This window comes from Falco naumanni, chromosome 2, assembly GCF_017639655.2.
Source record: "Falco naumanni isolate bFalNau1 chromosome 2, bFalNau1.pat, whole genome shotgun sequence".
Taxonomy (NCBI): domain Eukaryota; kingdom Metazoa; phylum Chordata; class Aves; order Falconiformes; family Falconidae; genus Falco; species Falco naumanni.
The window spans coordinates 72,555,487-72,569,518 of record NC_054055.1 but is presented as its reverse complement, the minus strand read 5'-3'; the positions used below and the strand labels follow the sequence as shown (position 1 = coordinate 72,569,518).

Here is a 14,032-nt window from a genome sequence, read left to right as displayed (position 1 = left end):
GTAGAAACAACTAGGATGAAGACTCCTAAAAAGTCTGCTCTTCATCTGCAAAATTGCGATCCAATTTAGATTTGGCAGACTGTTTCACCCGAAAAAGAAGGCATCTGATGCTGAATTTCGGCAAAATGTCAGTATTATGTAAAGTTGCATTTGTAGATGGATTACTGTTTGCCGTTAGTGCAAATGTTACTTTTGCTTTCACAGAAGAGTGAGTGTTTAATTTCTATTTTTGAGATTGCTGGTGACATTCGTGTTCTGGGGTAAGTGCTGAGTTTGTCTTTTATGACGTAAGACCTTTAAACTATACTTGCAAAGTTAAGTGCATTAGATACTATAGCTCTATGAATATAGAGAAAATGGGTGATACCCTAAATTAATTATTTCCACACAGCTAAAGGTTTTTGTTTTCTTTTATCAACATATTAGTAGGTTAGCACATTATTGCCTACCTGCAACCAAAAATGTTTTTATAGCAAACCTTTTCAGTTATTGATAAAAATAAACCTAGAAAAGAACCTTAGGAAAATGCTAAGAAAATTCTATGCTAATTACATTTAAAACTCAATACTGAACATAAACTAAACCAACCAGGAATACTTCTCATCATATTTATTTAATATTGCAATTCCAGGGTGACTGAAAAAATCAGAAGCCACAGAAGGGGCCCATCAGTGTAAAATGCAATAACTTTCTAAAGATGCTCAGCTACCTCTTCTGATGAGTTAATAATTTATCATTTTAAACGTCACCGTCTTTTTTTGCCATCTAGTCAAAATCATGACAGGTACTATTGTAGCTTAGTTGTAATGAGAGGAAAACATATGGTAGATATTTCATGATTTTCCCAAATCCTTAAAAAAAAAATAAAAAAAAAAATGGTGAGAGAGACTGGAAAAATAACTGAGGAGTAATTATTTTACTGTTGAAAGTTGTGGGTTTTTTTTCTTTCTCTCTCTCAAGAGTAGAGTTTCCAGTAACTTGCTATAGTAGGATTGGAATTATACCAGAACTTAAGACAAATCAACAGTTGGTGCAAAAGACAGTGGTGAATACACTTGCACACTTTTGGATACTGCCAGCTGGCCAGACGTCAAAGGAAATAGATTTACTTTTCTAAGTCAATTTCTTGCCATCCCTTTCTTAGAGATCCTTGAGATCTAAAAATGCTGGTATTTTGTGAATTTGTGCAATGAAGACGCAATTCTTTCACATCAGATTAGAACAGAGGAGAGAACTGACTAAAACAATGAAACTTTAATGGTCTTTCCAGATCCTTAAAGAATAATTTAATTCTTTTAGTTAGCAAAAGCAGTATTTTACTGCCTTCTGGGAATGAGTAATTTGTGAGCAGTGCATTACGTCTTTTTTTCATAGGGCATCTTACCATCCTCACCCCCTTGCAACTTAATGCCCCTTTCAATATCCTGAATTTCTCCTACAGTCATTAAACACCTCCCAGTAATCTCAGCTCCCCAGGTCACCGGCCTGCAGCTTCATGAGGCAACGTATGCCAGGGCTGGTCCTGCACCAAGCACGTGCTGGATGGCCTGCAGGTCCATGCCTGCTATCTGGCCAGCTGGCAGGCCAAGCGAAATAGAGTTGCTGAAGCTGTAGCTTTCTGGTCAGCAGAGGGATTAACTGACGTCTGTCTGCCTCCTCCAAGCAGTCCTAGGTACCCACTCAGTTTTCCAATTATTAAAATCATCTAATGGCTTCAAAAAGCTATCTGGAGACATGGAGAAGGAAAGGAAAACAGGATAAAAAAATAAATAGACAAGCATGATTGCAGAAGAATACAGTAATTCTTACAAAATTAGAATAAAAAAATATGAGGAAGAACTCCCTACCATTTACTTGGAAAGAGATAACCCAGCAAAACTAACTGCTTAGGGTTGCAGAGACTAGCTTGAAATAACAGCCTGAAGGAAAGGTATGTTTAGCCTAAATAGCAGGATTATGGTCTTAGTGATAAGGGCTGCGAGCTAGTGGAAAAGTATGTGAGACTACAGACCCGCCACGGGCTGAATTCTTACAATGTACAGTCGGCCTGCGTTGGCTACATTTAATTGGGATCTTCTGTTTTCTGTGTTGCTACTATTACAAGTATTATTACCAGATGGCAGCTAAACTGTGGGTACACCAACAACACGCATCCCTGTTGGTTTTGGCTCTTGCATAGATTTCTGAAATCGCATGTTCAAAACACAAATGCACAGGGACTGTGTGTCACCAGTGTGTCCCCAGACACATGCCTATGGACAGCCTGGGGCTTGCAAAGAGTCAGAATGCAGTAAGGCTGGCCAGCATGGGGCCTACCACATGCTACCTCATCTCAAGGAGGTCTCAGTGCAGGCAGTCACCCACGGTGCCACCCTTGCAGGGCTGCCACTAAGCGGACTCCCTGAGAGGGCCCACAAGGAATCACTCTTGTCCAGTCTGAAAATACTCTTCACAGTTCTATTTGACTTTTTGAATTATTCTCTAGCTCTATCATTAATGTTTACTTTCAAGACAATTGTGAACTACCTTGAAACGTTTCAGTAAAATACCTTAACTTGTTAGAGCATTATACAACTCAAGGCTGATTTCAAGCAAGCTTGAAACAGCCTTGACTTGTGCTGGACCGTTTCTGCAGAAGTAGACTCATAGAACTGTTACATCAACAATGGTAGGGGACTTCACACCCTCTTCTTGTTTCATCTGTATCTTTGAATTTAATTCAATGATTTTTCTTTAAATAACTTCTACCAACTATGCCCACAATCCCTCTCTACTGCCTGTTGATGTGCATAACTCTTGATAGTCATTCCACATTTATGTTAAACATTAATCACAGACTTTTGCTGATATATCTGATGTATCCTAGGAGACTGAGATACATAATTCCTGTTTATTTTACCAGGCATTGTGCATCAAAATTCCCCAAGGTGGCTTTGGCTATGTCAGCAAAAACTGTATTTATGAATTAATATAAATATGGAATGACTATGGAGAATCATAGACAAATCTCTGCCTTCATCTGTAATGTCCTGCTGTATTTTGCTTTTGAATTTGAGCTCATTTGACCAATCACTTTTATACAGCACATCGCAAAACACACTGCAACGTAACGGTGCAGTCCAAACATGGATGAAGCTAATAAAGAAGAACCTGGTAGCAACAGCAAGTATTACCAGTACTAGATTCTTGCAGTTAACAAGCCAGCCTACATGTAAATTGTACCGTTCTGTCCTGAAGAGTCAGTCCCAAAGCACTTAGCAAATTACACTCTGAAACTGCTTCTGCCTCTGAAACAGAAGCAGTGGAGCATCCTCTGTCTTTTGAGCAGGGTCAAAATTCAGCCCTAAGGCAGTGTATGAATGGTGCAGCGAATTGGAGCTGCCTATCTCTGCAGGGCTGGACTAAAATTACTAAATCAGAAATGGGGGGTGGAGAGGTGTGTGTGTTATGTGATGATCTCATTTTAGTGCACAGAAGCTTTTTGAGTTACTCACAGAAAACAAGTGTCCTACTTTTCCTAAATGTCCTGTTCTGATTATCTGCTAGGTTGCAGGTCACATTGATTCCTACCTGGGACTTAGATTCAGTATTTGCTTTGGCAGTGAAAGGGAGAGTTAAACCCTCTTTCTCTCTCTCTCTCTTTTTTTTTTTTTTTTTTAAACCTCATCTATCTATTCTTCTGTTAGAGGAGTAACACAACTAGAAGACCCCACACCAAACAGGTCATACTCAACTATTGCAATGTGTTGCCTTCTGCAGGGATGATGGACAATCAGGAAGGACTTAAGGTTATAGTCCTCAAGATTTGTTCAATGTGGTAATACTTCGTCAAATTACAACTATGTCAAGACAAGTTTAAAACCAGTCCCACACTATCTATGACCTCTTTATTTCTGTCACAAAGTTGAGGAAGAGTTTTGCCTTAGACCGCAGTGAAAGCAGGACCAAGATTTTCCAAGGTGAATAAATCAGTGCGCAGCTCTTTGCATCCTTTGTAGTGTGCAGTCCTACAACCGTTCATATAAGCCACTGTGGTCACAGCCTGCCTACACAGGACACATGCTGAGGATAAGGCTAAGTTCTGCTTACAGCATAGACAGTCATCACTCAAAAGTTTGGTCTTTTTCCTAGTTCTAATCTGGAAAAAATCACTCTGCTTGAAATCAGAAACTGATTTGCATCTCCATTTTGTATCTTATAGCAAGGAATTGATGGGTGTGCTTGTGAATCAGCACGTTGGGAGGATTCAATTTTTTCTGTTGAAATCATAAATAATTGTTCTCCTCCACAAAGAAGAAGCAACCTACGTTTCCTGAGCACTTGTGAAATGCTTTTTCTAGACTCCATTGCACAGCCCAATTTTGGAAAGTTCTTAAGATATCTGGGTTTAGGAAAAAACATATAAATAGAGGTTTTCTGATTGTTTTTCTTCTTCCTAAAAGCTATAGTAGGAGTATTTCTCTGATACAGTTTTCAGAATATCACTGTCAGGAAAGCATCCAAAACAAAAATATGGAGACAGCATTCCTTGGTGTATGCTTCAGGGAAACACAATTTCTAATTATTCTAGCAAGTTTCAAACTCAGCCATCCTTCTGAGCAGTTATGATCTTAGCTTACTTGCTAGGAAAACCTGTACCAGCTAGCAGCATGCAGCGAGTCCTGCAGTTGCAGCCTTGCACTACTGCCTATAGCCTGCACCTGCCAGGCAAGAGGGAAGGTGCTAGCCCCCCCCCCCCCCCCCCCCCCCCCCCCCCCCCGCAGACATGGAGGCAGGGAGCACTGCAGCCCCCCACTTTGCTACGCCCAGGCAGAGCACTCAGCAGCTGTAGGGCCTGGTCTGAGCCCCCCATGCCCTGCAAGCCTTCCCGCCACAGTGTTGCGGGCATAAAGAACCAATAGGAGACAGTAAATTGGAGCAGGAAAGCAAATCGCTCCCTTCTCCCTGACACCAGCACATTAAGACGGAATGCAAAGCCCACTGTTTTGTCAGGCTGCTCCGCACCACACGGAGCCAAGGTTTTTCATTTCCTTAAAAAATACCCAGCAAAAATTCAAACACAATTGACAACTCACCCGAAGTGGCTGGCTAAACTCATGGAAACACAGAAGAGGAAGAAGTTTTTGATCATGATAAAGTCAGAGACCATCCCATTGTCCATTCCAGATGAGAGGAGGAACGCAGGTGGTTGCTTTGGTAAAGGTGCAGCTGCTCACTTTGTTCTTACGCTGCAACAATACAAAAAAAAGATAAATTATTACACAGATAAACAGCAGGACAGCCGAGTTCAGCTAACACCGCATCTTCTGCTATCTGTGTTTTTCACAAACTTATCTAGGCTTATGTAAACATCAGCTGTTTATGTAAAATTGTATATCTTCAAAGCCATGTTTTACCTTCTGCTGACAACAGACTGCAAAACAAGAAAAATTCTTAGTGGCCCATTTTCCCCTTATATTCGTCCCCGATGTAAGTAACTAAAGAAATAGTCACCATTTTCCAAATGCCAGTTTCGACCCTTTACCTATTTCAACAACTTCCACCCGCCTGCAAACCCTGGGCTGTGTGCAGCCTCCGCATCCTTTCCTTCCATCGCAATCTTTTCCCATTAAATACCCAACTTCCTTTTCCAAAATCCCAGCTGAAATGCCAAGAAACACCTACTGCTTCTTGGAATTCACGCTGCTGCTGCACGGCTCAGCGAAAAGGGGGTGGGATGGGGTGGGGGGGTAAAAAGTGACCTTCCTCGCAAAGGTACATAAACCTCACGCTAGCACGAAGAATGACTGTAACACAGCTGCTCCAGCGACTGCCGCTTTTTGGATACCTGCCTCAGCGACCAGATCACCAATCTCAGCATCGTGCACTAACGTTTTCCTCTGCACCCTATTAAAAAAAAACAAACAACAAAAAAAAAACCCCAAAAACATAGAAGCACACACACCCCGAAATCAAAAGCAACAACAACAACAAAAAGCACCCCAAAACAAGCCCCAGAGATACGCCCAGCGGGGAGCCGCCTGGGCTCTCCGCCCGCACCCCGCGCTGCACCGCTCGGAGCCAGCCGCCGCCGCAGGGCGAACGGCCCGAACCGAACGCCGTCCCCCGGGCTCCCCCGGGCTCCCCCCGCCCGGCCCGCACCGCCCCGCGCCGGGTCCCGCTCCGCGCCGGGCACTGCGGGGCCGCCGCTGCCCTCCGCTGCCCTCCGCCCGCGCGCAGCCCCGGCCCGCCCGCACCCGCCCGCCGCCCGCTCCGCTCCGCTCCGCCGTCCGCGCGCCGCGCTCCGCACCGGGGGGGGGGGGGGGGGGGGGGGGGGGGGGCACCTGCCCGCCTGCGCCCGCTCCGCCGCCCCTTCCCTTCTCCCCTCGCGTCCCCGCGGCGCCCTCGGGCTCGCCCCCGCCCCGCCCGGCCGCCAAAGTTTCCCTCGGCCATGTGCGCGGCGCCGGGCGCAGCGGCGGCCGCTTCGGGGGGCTACGGCCGGGGCTCCCCGCCGCCCCCCGCCGGCCCGGCCTGGCGCGGGAGCCCGGCGCTTACCAGCCGCCGGCGGGGCTACGAAGGCGAGGGGGCGACGTTTGCCCGAAAGTTACGGAGCGGCAGCGTGAGCGGAGCGGGAGCGGCGGCGCTGCCTCCCCGCCGCTGGCAGGCGCGGCCCCCGCCGCAGCGCCGCCCCCGCTCGGAGCCCGCGGCCGGGAGCGCGGGGCCCGCCCGCCCCTCGGGGACCCCGGCGGGCACCCCCGGGCAGGGGCCGCGGCTCCGGGGCTCCTCGCACCAGCCTCCCGGGAGCAGCCCACCGTCCCCCCCGGGGCAGGGTCCCAGGCTCGGCCGTCCGGCACCGACCGTCCGCGGGGAGAGCCCCCGCCGCAGCCCGGCCGTGCAGGTGCCGTGTGACCGCGGGGCAGGGCCGTCCCCAGCGGCGGGAGAGGCTGGCCGGTGTGTGGACTGCTTGCACGGGCTCACGTATGCAGGCGTGCCCACACCCGCACTGCCACACATCCGTACATCCATACATCCGTACATCCGTACATCCGTACATCTGGGTCTGCGTTCCTTCTGTGTAGCCGAGGGATCCGACCTGAACCACTGTAACTCCTCAGGGCTGAAGCAGGGGTTTGTACCCTCCGCGTTAACCCTCTTCGTGCATCCTCATTATTAAACACCCATGGTTTCTAGCGGTACTCAACATTTCAGGAGACCTGCAAGAACTTGGAGGTTTTCTGGTGACTGTATGTAGTGGTATTCCAGAAAAATGGATGCACTGCTTCACAGCCTCAGTATCAGGAGCGTTACACTTGCTGTGTGTCCCAGTTGCACCTACTACATGCTGCTTGCGGGTCAGGAAGGATCGGTGCGTTTTGACCTATCCAAAAGGTGACATGAGTGCTGTACAGTTCCAGTTCCCGGGGGCTCCTTGAGGTGCACGCAGCGTTTTGTAGCATGTGCATATCGCGTGTGATAAATACAATTTCAACATATACTGCTCTTGCCGTCCTTCCAAATAATACTCCAAACTCGGTTATTAAATTATCAGATCTAACGAGGCAATGCCCGTCTTTCGGGCAACATTATGGATCAATAAAGCATTTGTTTTTTTCCTATATCCATAGAAAAGCTCTACAAAATTAATCTCCCCACTGAAATCACTGTCGGTTCTGTGGCCCGTTGCCACAGAGGGTGCTGCCACGTGTGCCCTGGTCACGGTCTGCACGGTTTGAATTGAAAACCGGGTCCTTATGAGTGCACACTTCCATATGGTTTTTTTGCTATATGCGTTTTTTCAACAAGGATTTATGATCCCAAACGCGGAGCCGATGTCATACATTGCTCCTCATCGCTCCTGAGTGACTTCGATGGGGACCGAGCCGCGTGTGGACGCCGCTGTGGGAGCGGCCCTGCTGGCGCCCCGGAGCAGCGGAGCACGGAGCACGGAGCGCCGGCAGCTCCGCACCGCGGCTGCCTCGCCTGGGAGTGTTTAAATCGGGGTTTTTACCAGTGCTTTGGTTCCCGGCATGAACTATTCATACCTCCGTGCAGGTGACGGTGTAAAAATACGTGATCCTTACATTCTTTTACCCATGCGAGCGGCGGGGGCGCTGGCCCGGCGCTGCGGTGCGCGGTGCGCGGTGCGTGCCGCTGCTGGCCCCGGTGGCCTCTCCGGGCCCGCGAAGGGACACGGCAGGAAAACAGGGAAGAAAAGCTTAAAGCACAGGAGCGGCCTAAGGGGGAGCGCCGCGCTCAGCCCAACTGGCGGTGCCCGGGCCGGGCGAAAGGCCGCGCTCGCCCTGGAAGCCGCGGCCCTACGCCCCCGCCGCGCTGCGCCCCGCGCTCCTGTCACCCGGGTGGGCGACCTCGCCGGGGGGGCCGCAGCGCGCGGTGGCCGCCGCCAGGGGGCAGCGCAGCTCCACGCAAGGCCGGCGGCGGGCGGCGGGCGGCGCGAGCAGGGCGCCCCGGAGCGGGCGGTGGCGCCCGCGGGCCGCGGCAGGCCCCGGGCCGGGGTGTGGGCCGGCGGGCCGTGGGGGACCGGGCAGGGCCCCGGGGGGGCAGCGGGGGAGCCACCGCGTGCCGTGCGGCGCCTTCGGTGCGAGGAGGCCGAGGCGGGTGCTGGCAGCGCCCCTCGGGCGCGGCCAGTCGCTCCCCGCAGCAGCGCCGGGGCCGGTGCGCAGCCCGGCCGGTGAGCGGCAGAGGGTGCCGCCGAACCGGCGCTGTCTGCCGGCTGGGCACAGCTCATGGCACAGCGCGTGTGGAACACGCTGTTTGTAATGCAAAGGTATTGAGTTCCGGGCAAAGGTGCGCTCCCGAGAGCTGTCAGGCATTAGCTGGGTAGCATGCGGGGCCGGATCCCTGCAGGACGCAGCCTTGACCCGTGGGAGCGGAGTTACTACAAGCCACAGAGAAATCTTTGCTGTGGAGGCGGCAGCGTGGCGGTGTCCTCCGCTGTGCCTTTCCTCGGGCGCTGCCTTACTCTGCGTGCTGACCCTGCCCGTGCGCCCGGCTGCCTCGCTCCGTCGGAAGGATCCGGCCTACCCAGGGTCTGAGGCGGCCGCATTTTATTGCAATCAAGGAAATATGTTGGTCGGTTGTTCTCTGTGCTGGTGTTTAGCAAAAGCCAACATAGCCGCTCTGTACCGTGATTTCCTTTAATATTCGGGAGAAGCTTTGTGTGGTCCCTCTCTGACACCACTTCTCCCTGCTTCATTAAATACTGTTGCTTATTTGCAGAGGTAAATTCAGTTAAGCCAGATCATCCTCTACATGGGATTGAAACAACAGGGCAGGCAAATCGGGCTGTGGTTTTTACCATGCACGCATGGGCACTTACACACTCAGCGCTCATTGGGAAACACACACCAAGTCCTAACACCGTGACACTGGAAGATGGCCTGTTTCTACAGCAGCCAAAGGCAGTCTGTCACTGATCAAGCCATTCCTTCTTCTGCCAGAAAAGCTACAGAAAGCTCATGAGGTTGGGTGAAGGTGTGACGTGCTGTGGATATTGACCCAAGCGGTAGGCTCTTCAGAGGCATTCTCTTCTGCCAAAACATTTAACTTCTGACATCCAGGTGGAGAGGATTGCCTGTTTACTTGAAATCTCCTTTGGCCTCCTAGCTAAGACTCCACAAAAGGCAGAGCATGGGATTTTGGTGATATAAATTATTTTTCAACAGAGAGCAGCCTGTATTCATCAGTCACTGCAGGAATCCCTAATCGTCAGCTGACACCCACTCAGCCACTCTCAACACAGAGACTGGATCCGAACAAAGGGGGTAAAAGTCTCATTTCCACTCTCAGTATGTGTAGAGACCACAGTCAAGAGGCATCGACTCAGGCCTGGTGAGACACACATGAAGTGCTGGGTCTGGCTTCAGGCTCCCCACTATGAGAGAGACATGAACACAGTGGAGAAAGTCCAGCAAAGGACTAAGAAGATTATTAAAGGATTGGAGAATCTCTCCTATGAGGAGAGGCTGAGAGAGCTGGGACTGTTCAGCCTGGAGAAGAGAAGGCTTAGGACAAGGGACAGTGGATGAAAATTGGAAAACATGACATTCCATCTGAACACAAGAAAACATGTTTTTACTTTGAGGGTGGTCAAACACAGGGAACAGGTTTCCCAGAGAGGCTTTGAAATCCCCATCTGTGGAGATACTCAATATCTGAAAGGGAATGATCCTGGGAAACCCATTGCAGGTGACCCTGCTTGAGTGGGAAGTGGCTGATGTCCAGAGGTGCCCTGCAGCCTCAGCCATCCTGTAAGCCTGTAAGCTATGAAAACAGTGTCATCCTGTGAAACCCTCTGTTACTTTCCCCAAACTATTTCACAACTGTACCTGGTAGTGAAATGATACAAACAACCTCGCTGATGTGAGAAGTATTAGAATCCAATAGACTTTGAAGCGTTCGGTGTATTTCTCAATGATAAGGAGGGATATTAAAAGCCTCTTTTTTCCCCCTCATGCATGCCCATTCTACAATGCCATGGACACCCATAAAACATGACCAGTGCCCTGCATTTCACTTATCTGGCAGGCCACGCTGCAGACAGAGCTGCACTTAGGAGCTGGTGTTTTGGGGGGTTGTTTTGCACACTCCAGTGACAAGAGAGAGCTACTTAATGAAGCTTTGTGAAAGGCAGCTGGGGGCAGAGTAACATTGGGAAGGATCGATCAGAGACAGAGTTGGTCCCTTTTTTGTGTGACACACGAGACATCAGTGGTGCCTCTGGGAGAGAGAGGCAGGTGACCACTTGCTCTGCCCCAGCAGAATTCCAGCTGGCTGTGAAAATGTTTTTAGCAAGTGAAACTGAGGCTTCTGCGTGCCGTTTGCATGATTTCCAAATCTGCAGGTTCCAAGGTCCAAAAACTTCATCTGAAGTTAATCCTGAGCAGGTTGCTTTCTGCACACGTTCAGTTTAGAAATGAATGGAAGGCTGCATTTTCTGTTTGGCAGCTCATCCTATCTGTTACGGGCAACCTACATTTCAGTCCTACTCCACATATTAGACTAGCAGTTGAGTGAACATTGAGGGTATGCCTGAACACTACTGTCATGGATTTATAGCATGCCCTAAGCTTCAGTGTTTCTGAAAACCATTCCAGGCACCTTACAGAGGTCCCTACTCTACAATGAGAGCCTTGGGTGCTGGCAGCCCTGTTTTCCCAAAGTGGCTGGCATGAAATTTAAATTATTTTGGACCTGTATTAGACACATTGCCCCATTAGACCAAAGTAATTATATCTAGAGATACCTCTCCCACCCAAAGGAATGGAGAACATTTCCGACATTTTTCAAGCCATCGTAAATTTATAAATCCTTGGATTAGAGTATTAAAGCAAAGTTTGTCTGTTACGTATAACGACGTCCCTGTCTTTCTGCACCCATGTAAGGGGCTCCATCTTTTTTCCCTAAAGCCACATTGTCTGTCTCCTTACAATTCCCTTCTCACCTATAGATCCCCAGCTGGTCCAGATTTACACAGTTTAAATCCCACCTATGTGGCTGAGTGGAACTGTTGAAAGCCTAGCACTGGTTGGTGAGGAGCACAGGGCAGGGTCAGTGGTGAGGTTCAGGCCTGGCACTGTCCTTGCAGTGCCTTTGCGGGGAAATGTTACGCACAGTTGGGTTTTGACAGTTCACTCACATCGGTTCAGCTTTTCCTGTGACCTGGAAAAGAGAGAATTTCTTTTACAGCTGTGGATAGCAATGCGAAGTCAGAGCGTGGGGTCAAACCTGTTCACAGGTGTTTTTCCCATGGAAGAACTGAGGTTTTATTCACATCCTTGCCAGGTTCAGATGTGCAATCTCCCTGTTCCTGCAGAGTCTACCAAAGTCTCCCCTTGAGATACAAACCATGAAAGCTAAAGGGATTTACTATGTGTCCTGAACTGCTAGTTCAGGGTCTTAGATTCAGGAGGTGGAAGGAGCTACCTAGCAGCAGTCCCTCCTGCATCACACAGTCCACACATTTCCATAGCACTACAAACTGTGACTCTCTGGTTTGCTTTTCTCTTGCTTTGTGAGAATACAGGCTGGTTTTTTCTGGGTATCGACAAACGCTACAACGGGTCACCTCCTCCGTGAGTGTTATATCCCATAAACAAGTGCCTGCTGTTAATTCACCTTGAATCTGCCCCTGGTTTCTTCTCTTGTTGGCACAGTGTTCTTGGGAGAGATAAGGTTATGGACTAGTGAGATTGGCATTGTGGGCAGAAGGAGATTTGAAATAAAGGTGTCACCCCATCAAAATTTATAACCTGAAGATCTCTTAGATTTAACATCCTGGGCAAAATTAACAAATTGATTTAATGTACCTATATGGACATAGCGGATACACCTGTGAAATTCACATTTTGCCCACATCTGAGCTGGACCAATTACAGGTTCGCTGCTTTGCAACCACAGACATTATGCTAATAGTATGGGAATGGCAGTGCAAAGAGAGGTACTTGAAGTTTTTCTTAGCAGGCCTAGTGAGAAGCAGATGTATTCAGAAGACAGTCAGTAAACAGAAGAACACTTTGTCTTCCCAGTCTGTGTGCTGACTCAGTGGTGGCAGTCATTGTGTCCTGACGTTCCCAGGTGATTGCCTGTGGATCTTCCAGTTCTCCAGAATTTAACTTAGAAACAGGAAAAATATATAAACTATACTTTTGCACAAAAAGAAATGATAATGGAAAAGATGAATAAATGTTCTCTAAACATGTAAGATACTTGTAACTAATGTGTTCAAGTAGATGTCACTAAACACTGGTGATAGATGCTTACATTTTCTGTGTGAACTTAGGGTTTTTTTACTGCATACACTTGAGCATCAACTCAGAAAATGTCTGAAATGGCATTTTATGATCCTATCTTATGAAATACCTTAATTTCTTCAAAATGGATGAATTTACTGGTTAGTATTTTAGCTAGCTAGAGTAGCAGTTATATCTTTATTTGAAAAATAATGGGTCATTTAGGTAGCATTCTATACGACCTTTAAGGACTTAGTCCTCCTGTTTAGTGATTCAGCTGCATCTTTTCTGTAAGTAGCTGTGACACTGCACAGTGCACTCCATGTGAGGACTGGGAACACCTTTTATGATACAGTTGAGCAAAAAACCAACTTACTCTGTATTCTGAAGCATCTAAGTAAGAAAACATTTTGTGGAGAAAAACCATAATGATCCAGTTTCATACATATGATTCATGAAGATTAATCAGGCTTAAACTAGAGCATATGAGTTCTGCATCAGTATTCAAGGGTTTATGCATATGCTACTGTACATGTAATTCCTTCATAACAGGAAGGAGAGAAAAACCTTGGAAGGAACAACACAGAAATTCATTGAACTAAGATGGAAAGATCAATGCTGATAAATTTTTTTTTAAGTATATATTCAAATGTTCATAATGTGTGGAAGGTGAGTGTACTCATGGACAATACAGGAATATAGTAACCTCGGAATATAGTAACCTAATGTACTTAGTGATGCTAAGGACAGAGTATTTGAAGTATAGAAATCAGTTAAATACAGAAAAGATGTACCAAAATCTATTTGGCAGTACATCTCTGAATTTTATTGTACATACATATGTTTGTCTCTCTCTCTCTCATATTTAGGTTATAAGCTATAAATCTTTATGGTTATTGATACATGTCTGTACATATCAAATCTACCTGTCAACTGGGTTTTGGCTATATAATTGCTAAGATAAGATTGGATTAGCATGTTTTAAGCTGTTGTCATGTACTCTGGTCTTTTTTGGCTGCTATAGTTTCCGTATTTACTGCATTTCTCTGTGTTGTTTATGTGTGCACTGGGCATACTGACAGAACTCATTATTTCTGTTCCTGATCAGCACAGGTAACTGTCAAAGATACCAACAGATACTAGCTTTCATTTTCATGGAATTCCATATAAGTTTTGAAGTCACCCAGTAATGATTCATTATAATAATTAGCTGCTGCTACAAAAAAATACATTAATGCATACCATTTGGAAAGCTGTAGACACAACTTACATTTATTTTAGGATTCGCAATATACTGATTTTCA

The 14,032-nt window shown here is 47.6% G+C and overlaps 2 protein-coding genes across 4 annotated transcripts in view; one reads left to right on the top strand and one right to left on the bottom strand.

Annotated features, from left to right (window-relative positions):
* GABRA5 (gamma-aminobutyric acid type A receptor subunit alpha5) overlaps nucleotides 1-7,257 on the bottom strand; it is a 60,027-nt gene extending 52,770 nt beyond the window's left edge. The window contains exons 1-3 of one of the 3 annotated variants that reach the window (XM_040584819.1): nucleotides 6,535-7,257; nucleotides 5,832-5,886; nucleotides 5,076-5,228 (exon numbers count right to left, since the gene is read on the bottom strand). In XM_040584819.1, the coding sequence (XP_040440753.1) occupies nucleotides 5,076-5,161 (86 nt within the window). In that variant the 5' untranslated portion in view covers nucleotides 5,162-5,228; nucleotides 5,832-5,886; nucleotides 6,535-7,257. Of the gene's footprint in view, nucleotides 1-5,075; nucleotides 5,229-5,827; nucleotides 5,887-6,534 lie in introns of all 3 variants that reach the window. The other 2 variants (XM_040584818.1, XM_040584817.1) reach the window with 2 other exon arrangements.
* Nucleotides 1-14,032, top strand: part of GABRB3 (gamma-aminobutyric acid type A receptor subunit beta3) — a 197,820-nt gene that overhangs the window by 44,830 nt on the left and 138,958 nt on the right. The gene's annotated exons all lie outside the window — the stretch shown is intronic.